At 46.5% G+C, this 23,645-nt stretch overlaps 1 protein-coding gene across 1 annotated transcript in view; it reads left to right on the forward strand.

Moving 5' to 3' along the window:
- The window catches only part of SLC22A20 (solute carrier family 22 member 20), a 20,277-nt gene extending 7,851 nt beyond the window's left edge, over positions 1–12,426 (forward strand). The window contains 7 exon segments of the mRNA XM_006149882.1: positions 797–965; positions 1,581–1,704; positions 2,861–2,976; positions 4,376–4,590; positions 6,185–6,293; positions 6,460–6,663; positions 12,330–12,426. Of these exon segments, the coding sequence (XP_006149944.1) occupies positions 797–965; positions 1,581–1,704; positions 2,861–2,976; positions 4,376–4,590; positions 6,185–6,293; positions 6,460–6,663; positions 12,330–12,426 (1,034 nt within the window).
- The last annotated feature ends 11,219 nt before the right edge of the window (positions 12,427–23,645 follow it).

Raw genomic sequence — 23,645 nt, forward strand, 5'->3', positions numbered from 1 at the left:
CAGCCGTTACACTTTCTTTTCCACCAACTATTCACGTCCTTTACCCATTTTCTTTTTGGCTCGTTGGGTTTTTAAAAATCGATTTATGTAAACTCTTCTAATATTAAGGAATTAGCCTTTTATTTGTGTTACAATATTTGAATCACAATGTGTCTCCTTTTTTGTGCTGCTATGATTTTGTGTGTGGCATTTACTTTGTTTTGCTCTGGCACAGATACTTCTTATTATGATTTGAATGTGTTGACTTTTTCTTTAGTTTCTTCTGGGTTCTGGAAAAGGCCTTCCCTACTTTAAAACTGTGAAAACTTTATCACGATTTCTCCTAATATTCTCATGGTTTTAGTGAGAATAAAGAGTGAGGTAGGGACAACTTTGCCTGCTCTCAGTGGGTCTCTGATGTGATTTTATTTATTTATTTATTTATTTATTTATTTATTTTTGGACAGGCTTTTGCTTTAGGGCGCATGTGCTCCCCAGAAAGACAGAGAGAGACAGAGAGACAGAAAGCGAGAATTCACCCCCCATGGGGGATGGCCATGCCGCAATCCCTTCTCCTCCATTCTCCTCTCGGGATCCTGGGCATGCACGCACATGTGCCTGGCGTGAGTTTAAGCCACCGGGTCCAGGATTCAAACCACAGTCGACCACGTGGGAGTCCAGTGACACAGCCATTACGCCAACTGCTGGTCCCCCTGGTATGAATTTAAGTAGCCACAGAGTCACAATAAAAGAGGTGGGGAGAACCACACACCTATGTGGGTAGAAAATCCCAGTGAGTGTGTTGTTTTCTCTGCAGTTGTGGAGTGGATGCCCACCCGAGGCCGGACTGTGGCGGGTATCTTGCTGGGGTACTCCTTCACTATGGGTCAGCTGATCCTGGCTGGAGTGGCATACCTGATCCGCCCCTGGCGGTGGCTGCAGTTTGCTGTCTCTGCTCCTTTCCTGATCTTTTCCCTCTATTCTTGGTATGTCCTGAGCGGGGGTGGGGGGGTGGAGGGGGTAAGAGAATGCTCCTCTTTGGCCAAGCCATCGCCTGGCCCTACGAGAGGCTGGGGTACGCAGTGATTAGGACTTGGTGGGCTCGATGGGGATGCAAAGGATGGCAGGAGCTCATGGGGGCCCCAGGTTCCCCAGTACTCACGTATGGCTATTGGGAAGCTCCAATGAAATACCATGCATTAGTGTGGAGTTCCAGAACATACTGAGTGCTTTGCTGTCATCAACTCCTCTGTACCTCACAACAACCTTGTGGCATTTTATAAGAGGGAAACTGAGGCAGGCATAGCACAGAGAAGGTTCATGATTTATTCAAGACCATACAGCTGGGGTCAGAACCAGATTCAACACTGAGTCTGTCACAGTTATAAGTCCTGTCAAGTCTCTAAGTATCCTTCCATGATTTTCTGATGGGCTGCAAGAAACGGAAGCTGCCATGTCCCTGAGGCTCCCTGGTTCTGCAGACAGAAAGACATTTCACCATTTTTAGGGTCTCAATGGAAGTGGACGAAGGTGGACTTGGGTTTAGGGGAATGGAATAAGCTCCACCAGCACTGGGCCTTTCATCCTTCTCTTTGTCCCAGGTGGCTGCCAGAGTCATCTCGATGGCTCCTCCTTCACGGCAAGTCCCAGTTAGCTGTTCAGAACCTGCAGAAGGTGGCTGCAATGAATGGGAGAAAGGAGGAAGGGGAAAGGCTGACCAAGGAGGTAAGTGAGTGGAAGGAAGAATAGGAACGGTTGTTAGTCTTGCTGGAAGCCTCCAGTTATGTTAGGATTTAGCAGCTGCCCAGGACTCACCTGCCATCCAGGGGTCAAGGCTGGGAACAAAGAGAACTGGCAGGTGTGGGAAAGATGGTTAAACATGGAATGGCTTTGTGATCTGGGATAAAGAATTTAACAGCTCTATCAGTCTATCTATCCGTCCAATAAGGAAATAACCCTACTCACATTGGCATTCAGTAAAAATTTTAATAAAATAAAGATATTAAAATAGTGATCCCAAATAAAATGATTGGAACATCAATATCCAAAGTATCATTTATTAGAAGATTATTACCATTTATTCTCAACAGTATCATTGATGGAGCCCCATGCCAGGCACTGTGCTAAGAACATCACATACATGACTTGGCTTAATGCTTTAGCTCTGCCATCCAGGAAATCGAAGTTTGGATGAGTTGGGTCATTTACTTAGAGCACACCATGGGCGTGGCAGACACACTGGGGTCCCTGCTCTCAGCCACTGTCTGACAGTGCTAGGTTCAGCAAAGGACTCAGAGAGTGACCGTCTCATGCAAGAAGGTTTTATTCAGGCCAATGGCCGGCGGGGTCTGAAGTTAGAGGAACTTCTGCCTACCCTACTGAGAGACGTGATGTCTTTATGTGGGAGGGGTGGCAGGGTAGGGTCTGGAGAATGGTGGTCACTTTGATTAGGGTATTTGCCATTGTGACCATACTGGCCCATCTGTGGCCAGAGGCTGAAACATTTTTGTGGCTTTGTTTGCCAGTAATGAAGGGTTCTGGCCAAAGGTCATGACCGTCTCCTTATGTCCTCATGGGAAATTCCCTAAAGGCCATTCAGGGTTCCGTCTAACCTGCAGTCTTGAAGTTTATACCAGGAATGGGGAGAGGGTCCCTCCCAAACCACAGACCTTGGCAGTGCTGGGACTCACGTTGGCATCTCTGCTTCATCTCAAAGTCCTGGAAACAGCTCTGTGAGAGTCATCGGTCCTGGGATGGGGAGGGGATGAGGGCCAGCCATCTTACCAGAGACCTTGACCCTGACTCTTCTTCCCACAAATGAAGAGGTTCCCAGCAGGGACCCAGATCCCCTGCCTCCACTGACCAGACTTCCCCAACCCAGGTGGTGAGCTCCTACATCCAGAGTGAGTTTGCCAGTGTCCGCACCTCCAACTCCATCTTGGACCTCTTCCGAACCCCGGCCATCCGCAAGGTCACCTGCTGTCTCATGTTGGTCTGGTAGGTGATGGGCAAAGGCCCAGATCTCTGACCTCTGGTGTGACATGCTCTCTGGCCCCACTGACAAACTCTGCTCTGAAATGCTCTTAAAGAAGAGCCAGTGAGCCTTGTGAGTTAGTCTCCTCTCACATTCTTTTTTTTTGGAGAGGTTTTCGCTATAGGGCACATGCGCTCGCCAGACAGACAGAGAGAGACATAGAGACAGAAAGCGAGAAATCACCCCCCAGGGGGAATGGCCACGCCGCAATCCCTTCTCCTCCATTCTCCTCTCGGGATCTTGGGCATGCACGCATACACACCCGGTGTGAGTTTTAAGCCACCGGGTCCAGGATGCGAACCGCGGTTGACTACGTGGGAGTCCAGTGACATAGCCATTACGCTAACTGCTGGTTCCCTCCTCTCACATTCTTGCTCCAGCAGTTGGCCCTCTGCGGGGTGTGGAGACGTGAGAGATGAGAGATTGTGCTGACCCAGGGACCCCACACCTGGGCAGGGAGTCTCACCTGGGGGAGGGATGGTATTGGAATCACCCAGGCAGCATTTCCGGAATGTACGATGTCCCATCCTGATAAGCCCTCAGGGATCACACCCTCTGTCCCTTCTGCCTATCTCCTCCCACTAGAAAGAAACAGGGGGATGGCCATGCCACAATCCCTTCTCCTCCATTCTCTTCTTAGGATCTTGGACACGCAAGTACATGCACCCGGCATGAGTTTAAGCCACCGGGTCCGGGACTCAAACCACGGTTGACTACATGGTCCCATATTTGTTGTGATTTTCAAGCCTCCAGGTCCTGGATTCAAAATGTGTTTGGTCATATGGGAATCCAGCACCTTAACCACCACTAAATTTTCTGCTAATTTTTCTACTGGGTTTTCTTTTTTCCTAATTACTTTATAGGAATTTTTATATTTTCTGGGAACAGTTTTCTTGGAAATATTGGTTTTTGCAAATATCTTCTTCTACTGTACAGGTTACCTTTTTATATATAAATTTTAAAAATTTGCTATAGGGTGCATGTACTCGCTGGAGGCAGAGAGAGAGGGAAAATGAGAAAGTACTCCCTAAGGGGAAATAGCCATGCCTCAATCCCTTCTTCTCCATTCTCCTCTTGGAATTTTGGGCACACACACACACACACACACACACACACACACATGCGTGCACGCTTCACACACACACACGGTCCTGGCATGTTTTTCAAGTCATTGGGTTCAGGATTGAACACTCAGTCAACCATGTGGATCCAGCTGCCTTAACCACCACACTTGCTGACTCTAAAATTTGTATTTTGAAATAAATCTATGTTCATAATAAAGTTGCGGAGCTAGTACAGAACAGAAAGTTCCCAGTGAACTGGGGGTGAAATAGGACTGTTTTGCCGCCTCTGTTCTCCCAGGTTCTCCAACTCCGTGGCTTACTATGGGCTAGCCATGGATCTGCAGAAGTTTGGGCTCAGCATACACCTGGTGCAGGCGCTGTTTGGGATCATCGACATCCCTGCCATGCTGGTGGCCACAGCCACCATGATTTATGTGGGCCGCCGAGTCACAGTGGCCTCCTTCCTCATCCTGGCGGGGCTCATGGTGATCGCTAACATGTTTGTGCCCGAAGGTGAGCCATCTGCTTCTGCCCTTACGCTCACTGGGAGGCACAGATGGGGGCTGACAGGAGAACTGGGAGCCTCTAGGATCTGCTGGGCAACAAATCCCAAGAGGGAATCAGGCTGGGGGGAGTTTCTAGGTGTGAACAGAAACTGACTTGATCAGGAAGTTTTTCTTTTCTTTCTTTCTTTTTTTTGGAGAGATTTTTGCTTTGGGTGCGTGCACTCGCCAGAAAGACAGAGAGAGACAGAGAGACAGAAAGTGAGAAATTGCTCCCCAGGGGGAATGGCCATGCCACAATCCCTTGTCTGCCATTCTCCTCTCGGGATTTTGGGCACGCACACACACGTGCCTAGCGTGAGTTTAAGCCACCGGGTCCAGGACTTGAACTGCGGTTGACTACATGGGAGTCCAGCGATGTAGTCATTATGCCATCTGCTGGTCCCTCCAATCCTTAATATTTTAAACACTGTGAAATGATTCCAGCAACAAGTCAGGGTTGTACATCAGCGACCTGGAGCATATACTAAATCATATGCCCAGGTGTGACCCAACTTTGCCCCCATGGCCTTGGGCAAGTTGTCTAACTTCTCAGTGCTTCGGTTCTTCACCTGTAAAATGAATAGATATTATTGTTAGTACTTTGACATCTTGTCTTCTAATTTTTTTTCTTATTTATAGTTCTTTTACAAATTATTTTAATTTAATTTAATTTATTATTATTTTTTAAAATCTGATCAAAGAGAGACAGAAAGTGAGAAAGCAAGCTGTCAGGTCCAAGACTCAAACTGTGGTCAGCCATGTGAGAGTCCAGTGCCTTAACCACCATGCCACCTGCTGGCCCCCTTATTTATAATTTTTGTATTTTATATAATTGAGATATTGTATGTGTGGGTGTATATATATATAATATATCTCTTTTTACCTAATAACATAGTTATATGTGTACATATGTGCATGTGTACATAAATAAAATATCCTTTCCTCATCATACCTTACAACATAAATATGCTTTTCCATGTTAGTACAAATGTTTCCTGGACCTGAACCTGAGCTTTTTTTTTTTTAAGTTTATTTATTTATTTTTCCATGAGACAAAGGCACATTCAATGGTGTCTTCATACCAAGATCCACCTCCAGCTTTGCCCAGCATGGATCACATATTAATATTAAAGATGATGGCAACAGCAAACATTTAATGAGCACTACGCACTTTGCACTCATGACAAATCATGTCCACCCTGTGACAACCCCTGAAGCAGGTGTTGTTATTTTCCTCATTGTGAGGAGATGAGATGAGGACAGGGAGGCTTAGAGTCAGTAACAGTAACCAAGTTCCCTCAGCTGGGTCAGAGCTGGGATTCCAAACCAGACCTGACGACTCTAAAGCTTGTCACAAGACAAAAAAATGGGAGGAACAAGACAGACATCAAAGAAGGGCAGTTTGGGGTTCTGGTGGGAGTTTAGGTGGGAACCTAAAGTGGTGGAAATCCCAGCTCTGTGTCGCCACTCCACACTGCCCCTTAGGTCTCCCTAATCTCCCAAAGTGTCCCCTCTGCCAATCTTCCTCCCCCCACAACTCCCCCTTCCTTCGTGTTGTGTAGACATGCAGACCCTGCGTGCAGCCCAGGCTGCGCTGGGCAAAGGTTGCCTGGCCAGCTCCTTCATCTGTGTGTACCTATTTACTGGAGAACTGTACCCCACGGAGATCAGGTGAGTGTGGGGGGCAGGTGCTCCAGGTTGAGATCCGCTGGGCTTGCCGAAGCAGGGACCGTGGGTAGTCGTTTCTGCTGTGCCCTCTGATCCCCAAAGTCCTGCCCTCCAGGAAGTCCAGGCCACCCACTGACCACCCACTGACCTGCCTTCTCACCTCCTCCAGGCAGATGGGGATGGGCTTTGGCTCAGTCAATGCCCGTCTGGGGGGACTGATGGCGCCCCTGGTCACCACGCTTGGGGAATTCAATGCCGTCTTGCCGCCCGTGGGCTTCGGGGCCACCTCAATCCTGGCGGGACTGACTGTCTGCTTCCTGACGGAGACTCGTAACATGCCCCTGGTGGAGACCATCGCAGCGATGGAGAGGAGGTGAGGGGCCTGTGACTCAGGGGGTGCGGTGGTCAAATAGGCCACGAGTTAACGTGAAACAATTGAGGGGGTGAACTGGATCTAGATGGCTGCTGCTGTGCGTCTAAGACACAGCTGGGCACACAAGAGCCCCTGGCAAGACCTCAGCTGCCTTCTCTCTCCATTCACGGATTTAGCTTTCAACAAGGTCAGACCCTATCATGAATGTAAAAGTGAGGGCAGAGGGCTGCTGCGGGGCCTGGTGGTACGGCAGTCGACTCCCACAGGGCCAACAGTGCAGCTGGAGTCCAGGAGCTGTGTGGCACACGTGCATGCATGCCCCAGATCCCAAGTGTGAAAGACGGTGTGACTATTCCCCATGGGAAGTGCTTTCTCTTCTCTCTGGCTCTCTCTGGCAAGCTCACACTTCCCCTCGTACAAAACTAAAAAAAGTGAGTGCTGAGGAGCAGGAAACCCGGAAACAAGGATTGGGAGTGGAGGCTGGTGGAGAAGGGGGAAGAAGAGATGTACAGGGAATCTGAAGCAAGTCCCAGTAGGGTCCAAAATCGGGCTAAGCTTCAGAGAGCCAGAAAGGGAGGCCTTTAACCAAAAGAAATTCTAGTTTTGGGTAATGTGGCTTCTGTTAACTCTGCTTGGAGCAATCTATTAGAAAATTATTTTATGTTGTTATTGAAGAGCAACTACTGAAAGCAATTTTCATTTATATAGTGGTTAACAACAAGCTATTCTTTCTGATGACTTCCTGGTAATTAGGCCTGATCTAGCTGGTCCCCAGAGGGGCAGGGGTAACTTGCACAAGTTGAAAAACAAGTTCATGTCCAGATGGGGAACACTCTAGTAAACTCAACAGATGTCACAAAGTAGTCTCAGTTTGTATTGCTTCTATCTTTTCTTTTCTTTTCTTTCTTTCTTTCTTTTTTGTTTTTGTTTTTGTTTTTGGGTTTTTTTGAGAGAATGATTTTTGTTATAGGGTGTGTGTGCTCCCTGGAGAGACAGAGAGGGACAGAGAGACAGAAAGCGAGAAATCACACCCCAGGGAAGGTCACACAGTAATTCCTTCTCCTTTTTCCTTGGGATTTTGGGCACACACACATGCACCCAGTGTGAGTTTTAAGCTGCTGGGTCTGGGACTCGAACCACAGTTAACTCCCTGGGAATCCAGTGATATAATCATTACACCATCTGCTGGTCCCGCTTTTATCATTTATTTTAAAATTATGTGTGCATGAACATGGACACACACAATTTGGAACAATCTGAAACTGACATAAGGACTCGTACAAAACAAAGAACGTTTTTCAGAACTATTTGTGAGAAAGCCATGGACATCTCTTCCGAATACTTTGATGTGTATTTCCTGCAGACAAGGATAGTCTCCTCCATAGACACAGTATAACCATCAAAATCAGAAAGTGGGTCTCAAAGCGTGACTAACATTTATTTATTTATACATGTTTAATTTTGCCAGAGGGCACATGTGCTCACTGGTGAGAGAGAGAGAGAGAGAGAGAGAGAGAGAGAGAGAGAGAGAGGAAGCAACTCCCAGGGGAATGGTCATGTTGCAATCCTTTTTCTTCCATCTCTCCCTCCTTTTGGGTTTTGGGCATACACATACACACATGCAGCCAGCTTTCCAAGTTACCAGGTCCAGGACTCAAGCAGGCAGTTGGCCGTGTGAGATTCAGCCGCCACCTTAACCACTATGCCACCAACGGGCCCATAACTAACATGTAATTGTCAGACCGCATCCAAGCTTTGCCAACTTCCCCAAACAATGTCCTTTAAGACAAGAGGGTCTGGTTCCAACTTACGGTGGCATTTAGTTCTTGTGTGTCCTTCAGACTCAACTAAGGGGTTGTTGTTCTTTCACTTTCATGACTCCAACAGTTCCACAGGGTTTTATCACTGGAAGGAAGAAGATTCCACAAAGTACACTTCTATAAATCTCTCATACAACAAAGAATACAATACAGCAGGAGGAAGAAAATACAAGCAGGGACCAGCAGTTGGTATAATAGCTATGTCGCTGGACTCCCGTGTAGTCGTCGCGTTTCGAGTCCTGGACCCAGTGACTTAAACTCATGCCGGACGCGTGTGCGTGCGTGCCCAAGATCCCGAGAGGAGAATGGAGGAGAAGGGATTGCGGCGTGGCCATCCCCGCTGGGGGATGATTTCTTGCTTTCTATCTCTCTCTGTCTTTCTGGCGAGGGCATGAGCCCTATAGCAAAAACCTCTCCAAAAAAGAAAAGGAAATACAAGCAAACATCAGAGAGGACCAGGATCAGGCATACCTCCCTGGATCCTGCTTAGCCCCCAGGATGTGTTTCCTCCCTGTACCAAAAATCATCAAAATGAATGTGAGGTCTCTCAACCTCAGGCCCATGTTTGCTGCAAGTTTGGGTTATTTTTCTATCCCATTGATCACAGCCAAAATTAAACTATATAACCAGGCGAATCAAGTGCAGACCTCATCTTTTATTCTTAATTAAAAAAAAATATTTAGTTATTTTAATTTGACCAGAGAGAGACACACACAGAGAGAGAGAGAGAGAGGAAAGTGAGAAAGCAAGCTGCTGGGTCCAGAACTTGAACTTCAGTCAGCTATGTGAAAGTCCAGTGCCTTAATCACCATGCCACCTGCTGGCCCCAAAATCTATATGTTAAAAAAAAAAAAGTAGACAGTTAAGGGGTGCTCTGAGGGAAGAGTCCTACATTAATGGTTTTAGGCAGCTTTGAAGGTGAGCATAAAATTATCAATGACCTTGACAGCTTTGGAAATTACAGATCCATTCTTTGTAGATTTCTTCTCCTTTGGTGCGTGCTGGCATGACAGGCTATAGTTAACGTACCTTTGTATGTTGGATAAGAGCATCCCCAAGCTATGCTGTGTCCTTCTCATTGCATCCTAGCAGGTAGTGTATACTAGGGATTTGCTTTAAGCCTGGCGATGTTTCCTCTGATTCTCTAATTCAAGCTTCTAGACCATAAAATTACTCTTTTCACCTTTGTCATTAGTAAGTATTTTGTGGGGATGTACTTTGCATCTATGTAAATATTCCATTCCTCATCAAACCATTTATGATCCCAGGACCTCTCCCATACCAGTCTAGCTACACCATCACGTGGCTCTAACCATTATGCAGGTATATGTTCTCCTTTTATTCAGTGGATTATACTCTGTTTGTTTTCATGCTCAATTTGCATTAGGTTTGGCCAGTGAGAAGCATTTGGCTCTGTGTCTTTTAAACATTCATTAAGCACATCCTTGCTTCTGCCACAGTAAGACATCCCAGGCTCATCTTGCTTTCCCTGTGACGGTCCTGGTTGCAGCCATTTCTTTGAGAGTCCTGGCTCATTTTAGTAGAGGATGGTATAGAGGCCAAGATGTGGGTGTGAGATGTACATTGTTACTGGGGTTTCTTTGTTCTTAGAACCTCTCAGGATAGAGGTGGGGGTATATCTCTCTCTCTCTCTCTCTCTCTGTCCCTCTCTGGTCAAATTAGAATAAATACATTAATTTAGTTTAATTAAAATAATTATTTTTTAAAAAGAGAGAGAGAAAGAAGAAGAAAATGGGGCCAACACGTGCTGTGGTAGTTAAGGAGCTGAATTCCCACATGGTCAACCACAGCTCAAGTCCTGGATCCAGCAGCTTGAAATAATGCCAGGCATGTGTCTGTGTGTCCAAACTCCCGAGAGGAGAATGGAGAAGGGTTTGCGCAGAGCCATCCCCCTGGGGACGGGACTGATTTCTCATTTTCTCTCTTTCTTTCTGTCTCTCTCAGGCAAGCACACACCCCTATAGCAAAACTAAAAAAAAAAAAATTCTTTGACATAAGATTGTAACATTCACAAGTGAGAAAATGCAAATAGGAAGTAAACAGAATGAAAATATATACTTCGGGACTGGCAGGTGGTGTGGTGGTTGAGGTGCTGGACTCCCACGTGGCTGACCGCAGCTCGAGTCCCGGACCTTGTGGCTCACTTTTTCACTTTCTCTCTCTCTCTGGTGAGCACAAGTATCCTATAGCAAATTTTAAAATAATTTTAAAAAATATATCTTAAAAAAATAAAATATACACTTCAGTCAAAATCAAAGAAATGCAAATTAAAACAGAGGTTTTTTTTTTTTTTTAAGAGAGTTTCTTTGCTATAGGGTGTGTGTACTTGCTGAAGAGACAGAGACAGAGAGACAGAAAGTGAGAAATCACCTCCTGGGGGGATGGCCACACCACAATCCCTTCTCCCCTATTTTCCTCTTGGGATCTCGGGCACACACACACACACACACACACACACGTCATGAGTTTCAAGCCACCAGGTCCAGGATTCAAACCACAGTCAACTATGTGGGAGTCCAGCGACATAACCATTACACCATCTGCGGGTCCCGAGGCATCATTTTTAAAGGAAAGATTTTAAAACATAGTAATAGTCAATACAGGAGCCTGTGTGGGGTAAGTGGTAGGAAACCCCTGCAGTTTCTCTGGAAACATCTTTGACATTACCAGTCATGAGCTATAAAAAAAAAAAAAAGGTTCTTTTTTTTTAAGAATTATTTATTTCATTTTATTTATTCATTCATTTATTTTAATTTGACCAGAGAGAGACAGAGAAAGAGAGAGAGACAGAGAGGGAAAGTGAGAAAGCAAGCCACCAGCTCCAGGACTCAAACTGCAGTCAGCCATGTGGTAGGGTCTAGCACCTTAGCCACTGTGCCACCTGCTGGTCCCCAGTTTCATGTTCTTTTATTTATTTATTTGTTTATATAGGCGAGATTTTTTGCTATAAGGTGCGTGCGCTCACCAGAAAGATAGAGAGACAGAGAGACAGAAAGCAAGAAATCACCCCCCAGGGAGGATGACCACACCGCTATCCCTTCTCCTCCTTTCGGGATCTTGGGCATGCATGCACATGCACCTGGCATGAGTTTTAAGCCACCGGGTCCAGAACTTGAACCACGGTCAACTACATGGGAGTCCAGCGACACAGCCTTTACGCTAACTGCTGGTCCCTCATGTTCTTTTATATAGCAATGACATTCCCAGGATTTTGTCCTAAGAAAATAAGCTAAAATATGGACTATGGTCAGTTTATATACAAACATATCTTTGTGTATAATGTATCAGAAAAAATGTAAATTTTCCAAACATCCAAAAACTTAAATAAGTCACGATAAATTGTACAATAGTTCAATTACATTAGGAAGCTTTTTTTTTTTAATTGCCAGAAAGTGCAAGCACTGACCAGGAAAGACAAAGAGGGAGGTGGAGAAAGCACCCTCCAATCGGCGTGGTCCCCATTCACCAGCTGGCTGGCCTTGGTGTGAGGCTGGCCTCCACACCCTCACCTGTAAAACTGCAGAACTCTTTGATCGCATGGCCCTCCAAGTCTATCCCAGCCAGGCTGGTCTCAGCAAGCTGTGGGACCTCAGCTATGAGGCAGCAGGTGGGAGAAGACATGCCATGGAGAGGACAGGGGAGGTCCTGTTTGGTGCCCCCAGAGAAAGGGTCACTCCAGCTTCACCTTTTTGGCTCAGTGAGAGTGGGAAAACGTATCTTGCTTATGACACAAACCCTCTCCTGAAGACCCCACACCACCTACCCCTCACCTACTCCCTTCAGCCTCTTCATTTCATTTTTCCGTTTGCATTTTTGTTCTAACAGAGTCAAAGAAGGCCCTTCCAGGCAGGATGCAAAAGAGAAGAGTGAAGAAATTTCTCTTCAGCCCCTGGGAACTTCTCCTCTAAAAGAAACTATCTAGAGGCCAGCAGATGGCGTGGTGGTTAAGGCATTGGATTCCCATGGCTGACTGAGGTTTGAGTTCCTGGACCCAGCGGCTCGAAAATCATGTTAGGCACGTGTCCATGCATGCCCAAAGTCCCGAGAAAAGAATGGAGAGGGGATTGGGACGTGGCCATTCCCTCTGGGCGGTGATTTCTCATTTTCTGTCTCTCTGGAGAGGGCATGCACTCTACAACAAAAACCTAAAAAAAAAAAAAAAAAGAGAGAGAAAAAAAAAGTCTAAGAACCTGGGTTTGCAGCACCTCAGCAACAGCCACTGTGCATCACAATCATTCAGAGAAACAGGAGAAGCCCCATGCCAGGGACTAACGGAGAGGCTGTTTTTGTAGCAATGAAAGTACTGTTTTCTTTTGCCATCCCTGAATCTGTCCCTTAAAATGCCTGTTTGTTCTTGCTCCACCTGAGGATCTGTGTCTTTGTGGGGTTAGGGTGACATTTCTGCCATGAGATTGTGTTTGGAAAGGCCCCACTTGTCCTTGAGGAACTCCAGAACTCAGTGTGCTCTGCTCATTTGGAAAGCGTAAACTTTCCTGCCCTATGAGATCGAAAAACTCTTTTGCCACGTATGTGTGACTGACCAGTGAATGTCTCCACAGTAGGTCTTTCGCCACCTTTATATCCCCGGCAGCCCCTTGCAGTAGGTCTTGCAGATGGTACGTGCCCAATACGTAGCAGGAAGAAACAATACACCTTTGCCTTTTGCTTGCATGCCTAGCAATCAATGCCACTTTGCTGGAGTGGGAGATGGTTCGGTCCCCCAGAAGTGTTACAGAGAGCAAAATCCCTGGTACGACACAGCATCCCTGTGACCTCAGATCCATTTCCAGCCCAGATGTTGTATACCTGCATCCCTGATCTTGACCTTCTACAGAATTCAAATTAGATTCACAGGGGATTCATATCTTGGCCCAGGTGGTTCTCACTGACCTCCCCTGACTGCCGCGGGCTCCCATGATACCCTCTGTCAACCTGCCATTGTTGTTCCCAAATGTCATGGACCCATTCAAATGATGGTCTCTCCAGTGGCTCCTCACAGGCAGGGTTAGGTCATCTTTGCCTACACATAGTAGATGCTCAGGTCATGTTGCTAGAGAAAATCAAATAGTCATGAGGAGGGAAGAAAAAGACTTACACTTGCTGAATGATGAGGGAGGAGGCAGAACTAACTGGGTGACCGACACAGAACAGGAATCCGTATGTGTTTGACAACAAATCTGTTAGGGTTGGCCCCATGGCCTAGTGGTCAAGGAAGCTGGATTCCAGTGGTTGTCCATGGTTCACATCCCAGCCCTAGAGGCTTGGAAAACACCTCGGCACTTAGGTGTGCATTCCTAAAATTCCAACAAGATGGAGAAAAAGGGATTGTGGCATGACCATGCTCTCTGGGGAGGAGCTGGGCGGGGGTACTTTCTCCCTCCTTCTTTCCCTCCCCCCTCTGTCTCTCTCTGGTAAACACATACACTCCCTGACAATTAAAAAAAATGTTGTAGATACCATTTTATTTTGATTTTTAAAGAAAATGTATGGCTCTCAATTCCCAAATCCCCTGAACGTTTAAAAAAGACTGGTGCTGGAACCTATTTCTCAGGATTCTGATGTCATTGGAGAGGGGGCCCAGGATGAGAACCACTAGTCTAAAAATGATTTTCCTAACTAGTAAGAGAATTTATACAATGCAACTCAGTAGATAGGGTTAATTATAACAAGGCAGTGAACTCCTAGTTTGTGGGTTAGTTATGAGGAAATCAAGAAAATTTGATATTGCAGAACAAATATAATACCTTTAAGTGAACAAAGGTGATTCTCTATAACACATATTCTGACAATGAAGTTTTCTACAATAAGCATAAATAATATGCAAGGTTTCAGGCCATGGATAAAACTGTAAAGACTTGGCTCTTGCCCTTTTTTTTTTTTTTTTTTTGAGAGGTTTTTGCCATAGGGCGCATGCGCTTGCCAGAAAGACAAAGAGAGACAGAAAAGGAGAAATCGTCCCCCAGGGGGGATGGCCACTCCGCAATCCCTTCTCCTCCATTCTCCTCTGGGGATCTTGGGCACGCACGCACATGTGCCTGGCATGAGTTTTAAGCCACTGGGGCTGGGATGGGTACCGTGGTCTACTACATGGGAGTCCAGCAACATAGCCATTACGCTAACTGCTGGTCCCTCTTGCCCTTCTTAGGAAAAACGCCAGCTCTGAGGGGCTAGAGGGTGGCACAATAAAACAGGGTGATCTGAAAGACAATTCCACATAAGAAGTTCCACAGTTCAAGTCTCGGGGCTTTCCTGAGTATGCTGGGCACACACTTGCCCGTGATCCAAGGCTGGCTGGGGCTGGGAATGGGTCATGGCATCGGTATCCTGTTGGGATGTTCTCTCAAACAAACAAAAACAAAAAAATACACTGTTGGGAAGGCCAGCAGGTGGCATAGTAGTTAAAGCACTGGACTCCCACATGGTCAATCATAGTTTGAATCTCGAACCTAGCAGCTTGCTTTCTCACTTTCTCTTTCTGTCTGTCTCTCTCTGGTCAAATTAAACAATAATCATCATGATAATGATGATGATGAATAAAATAAAAATGAAATAATTTTTTAAAGAATTATTTAATTGTATTTATTTGTTTTAATTTGACCAGAGAGAGAGGGAAAGTGAGAAACCAAGCTACCAGGTCCAGGACTCGAACCATGGTCAGCCATGTAGGAATGTCCAGCGCCTTAACCACCATGCCACCTGCTGGTCCCAAAATGAAATGATTTTTTAAAAAATAAAACACTTTTGGGACAGGTAGTGGTATCTAGGTTAAGGCAGCTGAATCTGACATGGCTGAATGAGTGGTTCAAGTCTTGGACCCAGCAACTTGAAAAATAGACCAGGCGTGTGTATGTGTGTGCCTAAATCCCAAGAGAAGACTGGATGAGAAGAGATTGCGGCATGGTCAGCCCTCCCCCCGGTCCCCCCCGAGGGAAATGCTTTCTCATTTTTCCTCTTCTGTCTGTCTCTGTCTCTCTCTGGTGCATGCACATGCCCTGTGGCATTTTTTTAAAAATATATAAATAAATTTTAAAAAAGCTCTGCCCCAGAAACTACTAACTGAAGTCAAGTTCCTGATGATGTTATGTAGACTGAACTACAGGCATATCTTGGAGATACTGTACGTTCAGTTCCAGGCCACTGCAATAAAGTGAATGTTTCAATACAGTGAGTCTCACAAATATTTTGGTTTCCCAATGCATATAAAAGTTACATTTGCACTATACTGTAGCCTATTAAATACAGATAGCATTATGTCTTTTTTTAAAAAGTACATATCCTAATTTTTTTGTTTGTTTAGGTTTTTGCAATAGGATGTGTGTGCTTGCTGGAGAGAGACAGAGAGAGATAGTGAGAGGGAGAGCAAGAAAACCCTCCCCCAGGGGGGGATGGCCACACCACAATCCTTTTTCCTTCCCTGACCTCCTGGGATTTTGGGCATGCACACAAATGCTACCAAAGTGATTTTCAAGCTGCTAGATCTGGGACTCAAACCACAGTCAGCCATGTGGGAGTCCGGTGCCTTAACTACCACTCCACCTGTTGGTCCCTATACATAACTTTTTTTTGGTAGAAGTTTTTGCCTTAGGGAGTGTGCACTCGCCAGAGAGACAGAGACAGTGAAAGGAAGGTGAGAAATCACCCCCCAGGCGGGAATGGCCACACCACAGTCCCTTCTCCTCCACTGTCCTCCTGGGATTTTGAGCACACACGCACACACGCCCAGCATGAGTTCAAGCCATCAGGTCCAGGACTTGAACTGTGGTCAACCATCAGGAAGTCCAGCGATGTAACTGCTACGCCATCTGCCGGGCCCTCATAACTTAATTTAAAAGCACTTTATTTCTGAACCAGCCTGTGGCCTGGCTTCCACAGAGCGAAACTCACAGCTCAAGTCCTAGACACAGTGGCTTGAAAAACATGCTAAGAGTGTGTGCATATGTGCCCGAAATCCTGAAAGGGGGGAGAAATGGAGAAAGGAGTGTAGCATGACCATGCCCCATGGGGGGAGGACTTCTCACTTTATGTATGCACACACACACACACACACACACACACACACATGTGTAGTTGACCGCAGTTTGTGTCCCGGACCCAGTGGCTTAAAACTCACGCTAGGCGCATGTGCGTGCGTGCCCAAGACCCCGAGAGGAGAACGGAGGAGAAGGGATTGTGGCATGGCCATCCCCTTTAGGGGGTGATTTCTCACTTTCTGTCTCTCTATTTCTCTCTGTCTGTCTGGCAAGTGCACGTGCCCTATAGCAAAAACCTCTCCGCCCAGCCTATGGCCTAATGGCTATGTCGTTGTACCTCATGTAGTTGACCGTGGTTCAGGTCCTGGATGGGTGGCTTGAACTCATGTCGGGCATGTGGGCATGCATGCCCAAGATCCCAAGAGGAGAATGGAGGAGAAGGGATTGCAGTGTGGCCATCCCCCCTGGGGGGGTGAATTCTTGCTTTCTGTCTCTCTCTGTCTGTCTGGTGAGTACACGTGCCCTATAGCAAAAACCTCTCCAAAAAAGGGGGAGGATGGGCCAGCAGGTGACTTGCTCGTTGAGGCGCTGGACTCCCACCTGGTCGACCGTGGTTCAAGTCCTGGACCTGCCAGCTTGCTTTCTCTCTCCCCTTTCTCTCTCTGTCTGTCTGTCTCTGGTCAAAATTGAAAAATGGTGAAACTAAATAAATTAAAAATAAATAAATCTTTAAAAAAAAAATAAGGGAAAGGGACCTCTTTACTGTGGTCTGTGGTACTGACACTGGAAGACAGCTCTCACGATGCACTTCTTTACATTTTCACTGAGATGGTAGAACCTGGGCTCGCAGGAGGCAGGCGCCATTGAGAGACAGAATTTTTTTTTTTGGAGAGGTTTTTGCTATAGTACATGTGCGCTCGCCAGAAACACAGAGAGAGGCAGAGAGACAGAAAGCAAGAAATCATCCCCCAGGGGGGATGGCCACGCTGCAATCCCTTCTCGTCCATTCTCCTCTCGGGATCTTGGGCACGCACACACACGCGCCCAGCGTGAGTTTAAGCCACCAGGTCCAGAACTTGAACTGCGATCAGCTGCGTGGGAGTCCAGAGACATAGCTATTACGCCAACTGCTGGTCCCGAAAGACAAATTTTTAAAAAGATCTCAGGGCCAGATTAAGGTGCTGAATTCCTACATGGCCTGCAACAGTTGACATCCAGGATCTGGTGACTTGAAACTCATGCTAGGTATGTGTGCATGCATGCCCAAAATCCCAAGAGGAGAATGGAGGAAAAGGGATTGCAGCTTGACCATCCCTTGGTGTGGGTCACTTTCCCTCTCTCTTTTCTCTCTCTCTCCCGTGAGTGTATGCGCCCTGTGGGAAAAAAAAAAAACAAAACATAAAACAAAAAACTCAATAGTGAGGCTCAGTGCCCAGTGCAACACACACTTGCAATTTGGCTCTACAGGTAGCAGTTCCCCTGGAAGAGCACCCCCACTTAACTAGAATATTTAATTATGACATTGGGGAGGATGAGGAGGCCCAGACTGGTTCTTAAAAAAACCACATAATTAACCCTTCTCACTCTATCCTGGGAAACCAGGCTGGTGGCATTTGCAAGTATTAATAGCAGGGGCGGGGGCGGGGCACAGGAGGACTCTAACCTGGTGCTTCTTTTGCAGCCACTCTGCTTGGCAGAGTTGAGCAATTATGAATATTGGTGATAATGATCATGAACCTGGGGTGGCAACTTCTAAAATGGACCTGGAAGGGCCTAGAAAACAGGCTGCGGGAGTAGTTTTAGGATGGTCTACGGTGTATAAGTAACGGCCGAGCCTCCTAGGAACAGCCTTGTGCCGGTGGGGTGGGTAAGGCACAGGGAAGGCTGGGAAAAAAGTGAAGTGATTGCTGCAGGGACTGGTCATAGGATCCTGGGGCCGTGGAAGGAGAACAAGTACCACAGATGGAGGGAAGGAGCCTCTTAGACTGGGAGGTTAGGGTGGGACACGGACCCCCCCCCAATCTCTTTCTCTCAGCTCGTCTACAGGGCATCTGACTGCCACCACCACCAACTTGACCACTGGCTGATACAGAACCTTGATCAGAAACTTCCTGACAGCTACTGACTCCAGATCAGAACAGCATCCACTCAAGACAATGGAACTAAATTCACTTTCTGGGCACGAATATGACCTTTCGATTCCTCTTGGGTTTGCTGACTGGCTTTGTGTGTTGCTCACAGACTTACTGTTCTAAGCTCTCCAGTGCGGACGGCGATGGGCAATCATATTGCTCTGGGCTTTCTTTGGGTCAGTGGGGGCAGGGTTAGTGGCCGTCAACACTCCTGCTGCACAATTTGTTCAATGGCACATGGACGGGTGGGCCCTGGCCAGGGGCCTGGCTGGGCAGGCCTGGCCAGCGTGCGATGAAGGCCCTCTGTGGCCCTGTCATCTGATGCTACCTAAGGCCAATAAAGTGGATTTCATCCACATCTCTATCAGTACAAGCTGCTAGAATTGCACACCTGAGAATCCTTAGCTGGACACGTGAAAATGACAGGGAAATGGGGCTTCAGGGGAATGTGTTCCCATGGCACGTGGTGACCCTGCACATAGCCACGCAGGCCCTGTAGATGAGGGCTTGAACTGCAAGTCATCTGGGTCTTGTAGAACACCGTGTGATCCTTCTGGAACACCAGCCTGTGAGAGCTCTCGATATGCCAGTCACCTGACAGGCTGTCATGAAGAAGGCACTATTGTAATCACCTCCATTTTACAGATGGGGAAACCGAGGCCCCGAGTTTAGCAACACACCCTAGGGCGCACAGCTGGTCAGTGGAGGAGCCTGGAATTTGGGATGCAGGCCAGTGGTGGCAGTGGGGTGCTCACTAAGGCAGAGCTGGTGAGGCTGCTGCTGGCAAGTGCCAACTAGCTAAGGAAGTAGAGCACGCTGTAGGTTGTGAACACGGGTGGCCTCCAGCAGTGCCGCTCCCTGCAGCGTGTCTGGCAACCGCAGCTGCAATAGAGATGGAGCAGTGGCTGGGAGGCAGGGCTCTCCACGGCCTAGTGATTAAGGAAGATGGATCCCACATGGCTAACTGTGCAGTTTGATTCCTGGACCGGATAGCTTGAGAAACACACCAGACACGTGTGTACGTGGGCCCAAACTCCCAACATGGTAGAGAAATGGAAGAGGGATTACAAGGTGACATTGAGGAGTGTTTTTTTTTCCTCTCTGTTTCTCTCTGGAGAAAGCACATGCCCACAGGACTCAGCCATGTAGACTCTGGTCTCCAATGCACTATGCTACAGAGCTGGGTCAGAGCTCTAATTGCTTTTTTTTCAGTTTTTAATTTAATTTTTTCTTTAATTTGCAAGAAGGCACATGCACTTGCCAGATAGCGATCCAGTAAGTAGCGTGGAGGTTAAGGTGCTGGGTCTCACATGGTCAGCTGGGCAGTTTAAATCCTGGACCCAGTGACTTGAAAATTATGCCTGGCATGTGTGAGTTCATGCCCAAAATCCCGAGAGGAGACTGGATTGCAACAAGGCCATCCCCCAGGGGGTGATTTCTCTCTCTCTCTCTTTCTCTTTCTCTCTGTCTTTTTCTGGCAAGAGCATGTGCCCTATAACAAAAAAGGAAAAACAAAAGAGAGAGGGAGAAAAAAAAAAAAAAAAAACCACATACCTCCCAACAGGGCATAATTATATCACAATCCTTTTCCTTCTAGTTCTCCAGCCTGTCGGAATTTGGGGTACACATGCACATTGTACATGGCATGTTTGTCAAGCTACCAGGTCTGGGACTCAGATCACTCAGTCAGTCACGTGGGATCCAGCTGCCTTAGCCATTAGACAACACACCCGGCCCAAGTCCTCACTGCTTTGAACAAGTAATGTTTGAAGAAGATGACTTTTCTGGGTGGTTCCCTACTACTTCTAGATGGAAACAGTTTGAACAGCAGTTCTGTGCAAAAGACGATGACTATGCAAAAATACACACACAAAAAAGGAGTTTTAATAATACTCCCATTGTTATCGCTTCAGGGCAGCTTTTCATGAGCTCCCAAAGCCACTCTTTAGAGAACTTACTCAAGGGCAACTCAAGGTCATTTGTCATATAATGCTGGAGAGGGAACCCAGCCAGGACCATTCCTTGCAGGCCACTCCCCTTTAGAAGGCCAGCAGCAGGTCTCAGAGGATGTGGTGAGGATTCTAATATAGACCCACTGAACGGAAATGGAGTAGCTGAGAATCCCAAGCCTGGAAAACAGCAGCCAGCCGGAGTGATCCTGGTCTACTGCTGGCTTCAGGCAAAGAAAGCCACTGGCATTAGCTGCTAATGACTGAACACAGCCAACTTCATGAGCACCAACCTGTGCGGTCACACAGTGCCACATGCTTAGAAGGGTCCCACCCTTGTTTCAGGCTCTGCTGTCACCATCTTCAAGTTCTCAATAATTTTTGTGTGTGTATGCATCACAAGTTGTTCAACTTTTTTTTTTTTAGTTTTAACATTTCGTTTACATTAAAATTTTTTCATTTTCTTTATCTCCTTTTCTTTTATACATTCAATCACATTATTTAGCTTACAAAGTGAATATTTCAATATGTGAACGTTTCTCCCTAGTCCAGTTGTTAAAATGATACAACATCTTCAACAGATAATACCACATTTCTTTGTTCCATCAATGCCCTGCCTTCATATTTTTTCTTCCAAATGTCCTTCCTCAAGCCCTACTCTTCCACACACACTGTATCTGATATTTACACCCATTTACTGTGTTTGTATATCCTTTAGTCAATCAGTTTCAGTCACAGAGTGTGGACACTCGGTATATACTAAGTGGCGACATACAGTGTTTCTCCTTCATAGACTGGCTTGTTTCACTCAGCAGTAAATCTTCCACATTCTTTTTTAAACAAGGAGATTGTGTCTTCATTTTGCACTAGCATCTCTCAATGATCTGCAATACTGAACCAATGTGGGAAGGTCCTGAGTTCACATCCTGAGGCTTCCCTGTACCCACTGGGAAGCCTGTGATCCAAACTGGCTGAGATCAGGAGTGGATTGAAGCATGGGGACACTGTTGGGGCTGTCTAAATAAATAAATAACCTTTAAAAATTTTTTAGAGTTACTTGTTCCATTTTATTTATCCATTCATTTATTTTAATTTGATCAGAGAGAGAGAGAAGAGGCAAAGTGGGAACGCAAGCCACCAGATCCAGGACTTGAACCATGGTTGGCCATGTGGGAATGGCCAGAACCTTAGCCACCACACGACCTGCTTGTCCCAATAAATAAACTTTTTTTTTTCGTTGCTTTGTTCTTAAGTTTATTGTCTTTGTCTGGAGTAAAGTCATAGAAAATTGTTTGGTTTAGCTCTCAGCAGCCCGCTCCTGAGCTCTGAGGAAGCTTGCCACCTTCTGGGCTACCTGATCTTTCTTCTGGGCAAGGGACATTTTGGGACAATTCCATCTCTTCTTTTAAACTTCTTTCTTGGATTTCTTTTCATAGACTGGGTTCTCTCATGTAGCAGTGTTAGCTTTCTTATACATCTCCTCCATCGTGTCTGGAGTTACATTGTTCTTTATGTCCTGAGAGAACTGTTTCTTGTAAGTGTCTTCATCTTCTTCCATTGGAAAACGCATGTAGTCAGCAACGATCTGGCCCATCATGTGCTTCCGATGTACTTCTGCACTAAATTCCTTGCTTTCGGAATCATAATCAGGGAATTGCTTGTGAGGGATAGACAAGCCTCCAAAACTGCTCCCTTCAGGGCCCCAAAAACTTTATTGCCAGCGGTAGTTCTGGCAAGGCCTGCATCCAAATAGCAGGTGAAGGCACCAGGTTGACCATCGATGCTTCTACATTATTCTCATCTCTGGTCACTTCCACTTGGCCTTCGTAGATCTTGTCCATGCCAAACCTATTGAGAAGCCTGCGGGCCAGCAGCAGGCCAGTACAATATACTGCAGCATAACTTGTCATGCCAACCTTCACACTGTATCTTGGTAGTTCATGAGGATAAACTGTGCAGACTATCATATCCCCTTCTATACGGGCATGAGCAATCTGACAACTGATAACTCTGTTACGTGAACTATCCTCCTGTATTTGGATGTGTTGTACTTATTTTTATCTGGATTACAAAGCATTTCCAAGCATAGTAGTCAGTTTCACCCTCTCGTCGTCTCTAAATTTCACTTGGTATCTCTTAAAGTAGGCCTATTCTTGACAACTTTAACAAATCCCATCCTGCGGAACAGAGACCCACCTCTGCAGCTGACCTGCAATACATAAACTTTCAAAAAAATCAAATTATATAACATACCTGACTGTTTAAGGCTATGCCTTTTGCATGGAAGACATTCATCTGTGGGCAAGAGACCAAAAACTCAAGGAAGTAGGGATGTGAAGAGAAAGGGAGAGAGCAGAAGAGTTAGGGACCCACTTCCGAGAGTCAAGTGATGGGTCAGGCAAGCCACAGAGCAATGCGTGGGGAGAGGAAGAAGCAGCAGCTCCACCTCAGGGGTCCTTGTAGTTCAGGCATTTAAGGAGTAAACGCTTGATTATTATAGTTTTTATTCAGAAAATCTCTGGTTATGCATGTAAAGGTTTTTGTGTTGTAACTTTGCTTTGTTGTAACGCTGAGAGTTTATTCCCTCACCAAGCTTTTGCCCTGTGAAAACTCAGAACTGACAGAGCAGCGCAGCCCTGACAGCTCCCACTTGGGTGGCTTGGGCTCCTACCTCAGTCTCCACTCAGCACGCCTGGGACTTAGTCTTCACCAGTGTCAACTCATTTCCTGTTCACACTCTCTCTGGGGTCTTGCAACAGTCCTTCACGTGATCTTTTTTTTTTTTTAATTTGTCAGAGGTCAAAGGCACTCACCAGAGAGAAACACAGAGACAGACAGAGAAGGAGAGGGAGAAAGTAATCCACACACCACCCCCCATGGAGCGTGGGCATACCGCGTAATCCCTTCACCTCCATTTCTCCATCCTGTCAGAATTTGGTTACACACACACACACATGCCCAGCATGTTCTCAAGCTGTTGGGTCCAAGACTCAAACCGAGCAGTAACCCATGTGAGATCTGGATCTGGCTCCCGTAACTACCAGGCCACAGGTTGGCCTCTTCCCTGTGGTTTTATACCCACTTGACAAA

Source organism: Tupaia chinensis, unplaced genomic scaffold, assembly GCF_000334495.1.
Source record: "Tupaia chinensis unplaced genomic scaffold, TupChi_1.0 Scaffold000273_1, whole genome shotgun sequence".
NCBI lineage: Eukaryota > Metazoa > Chordata > Mammalia > Scandentia > Tupaiidae > Tupaia > Tupaia belangeri.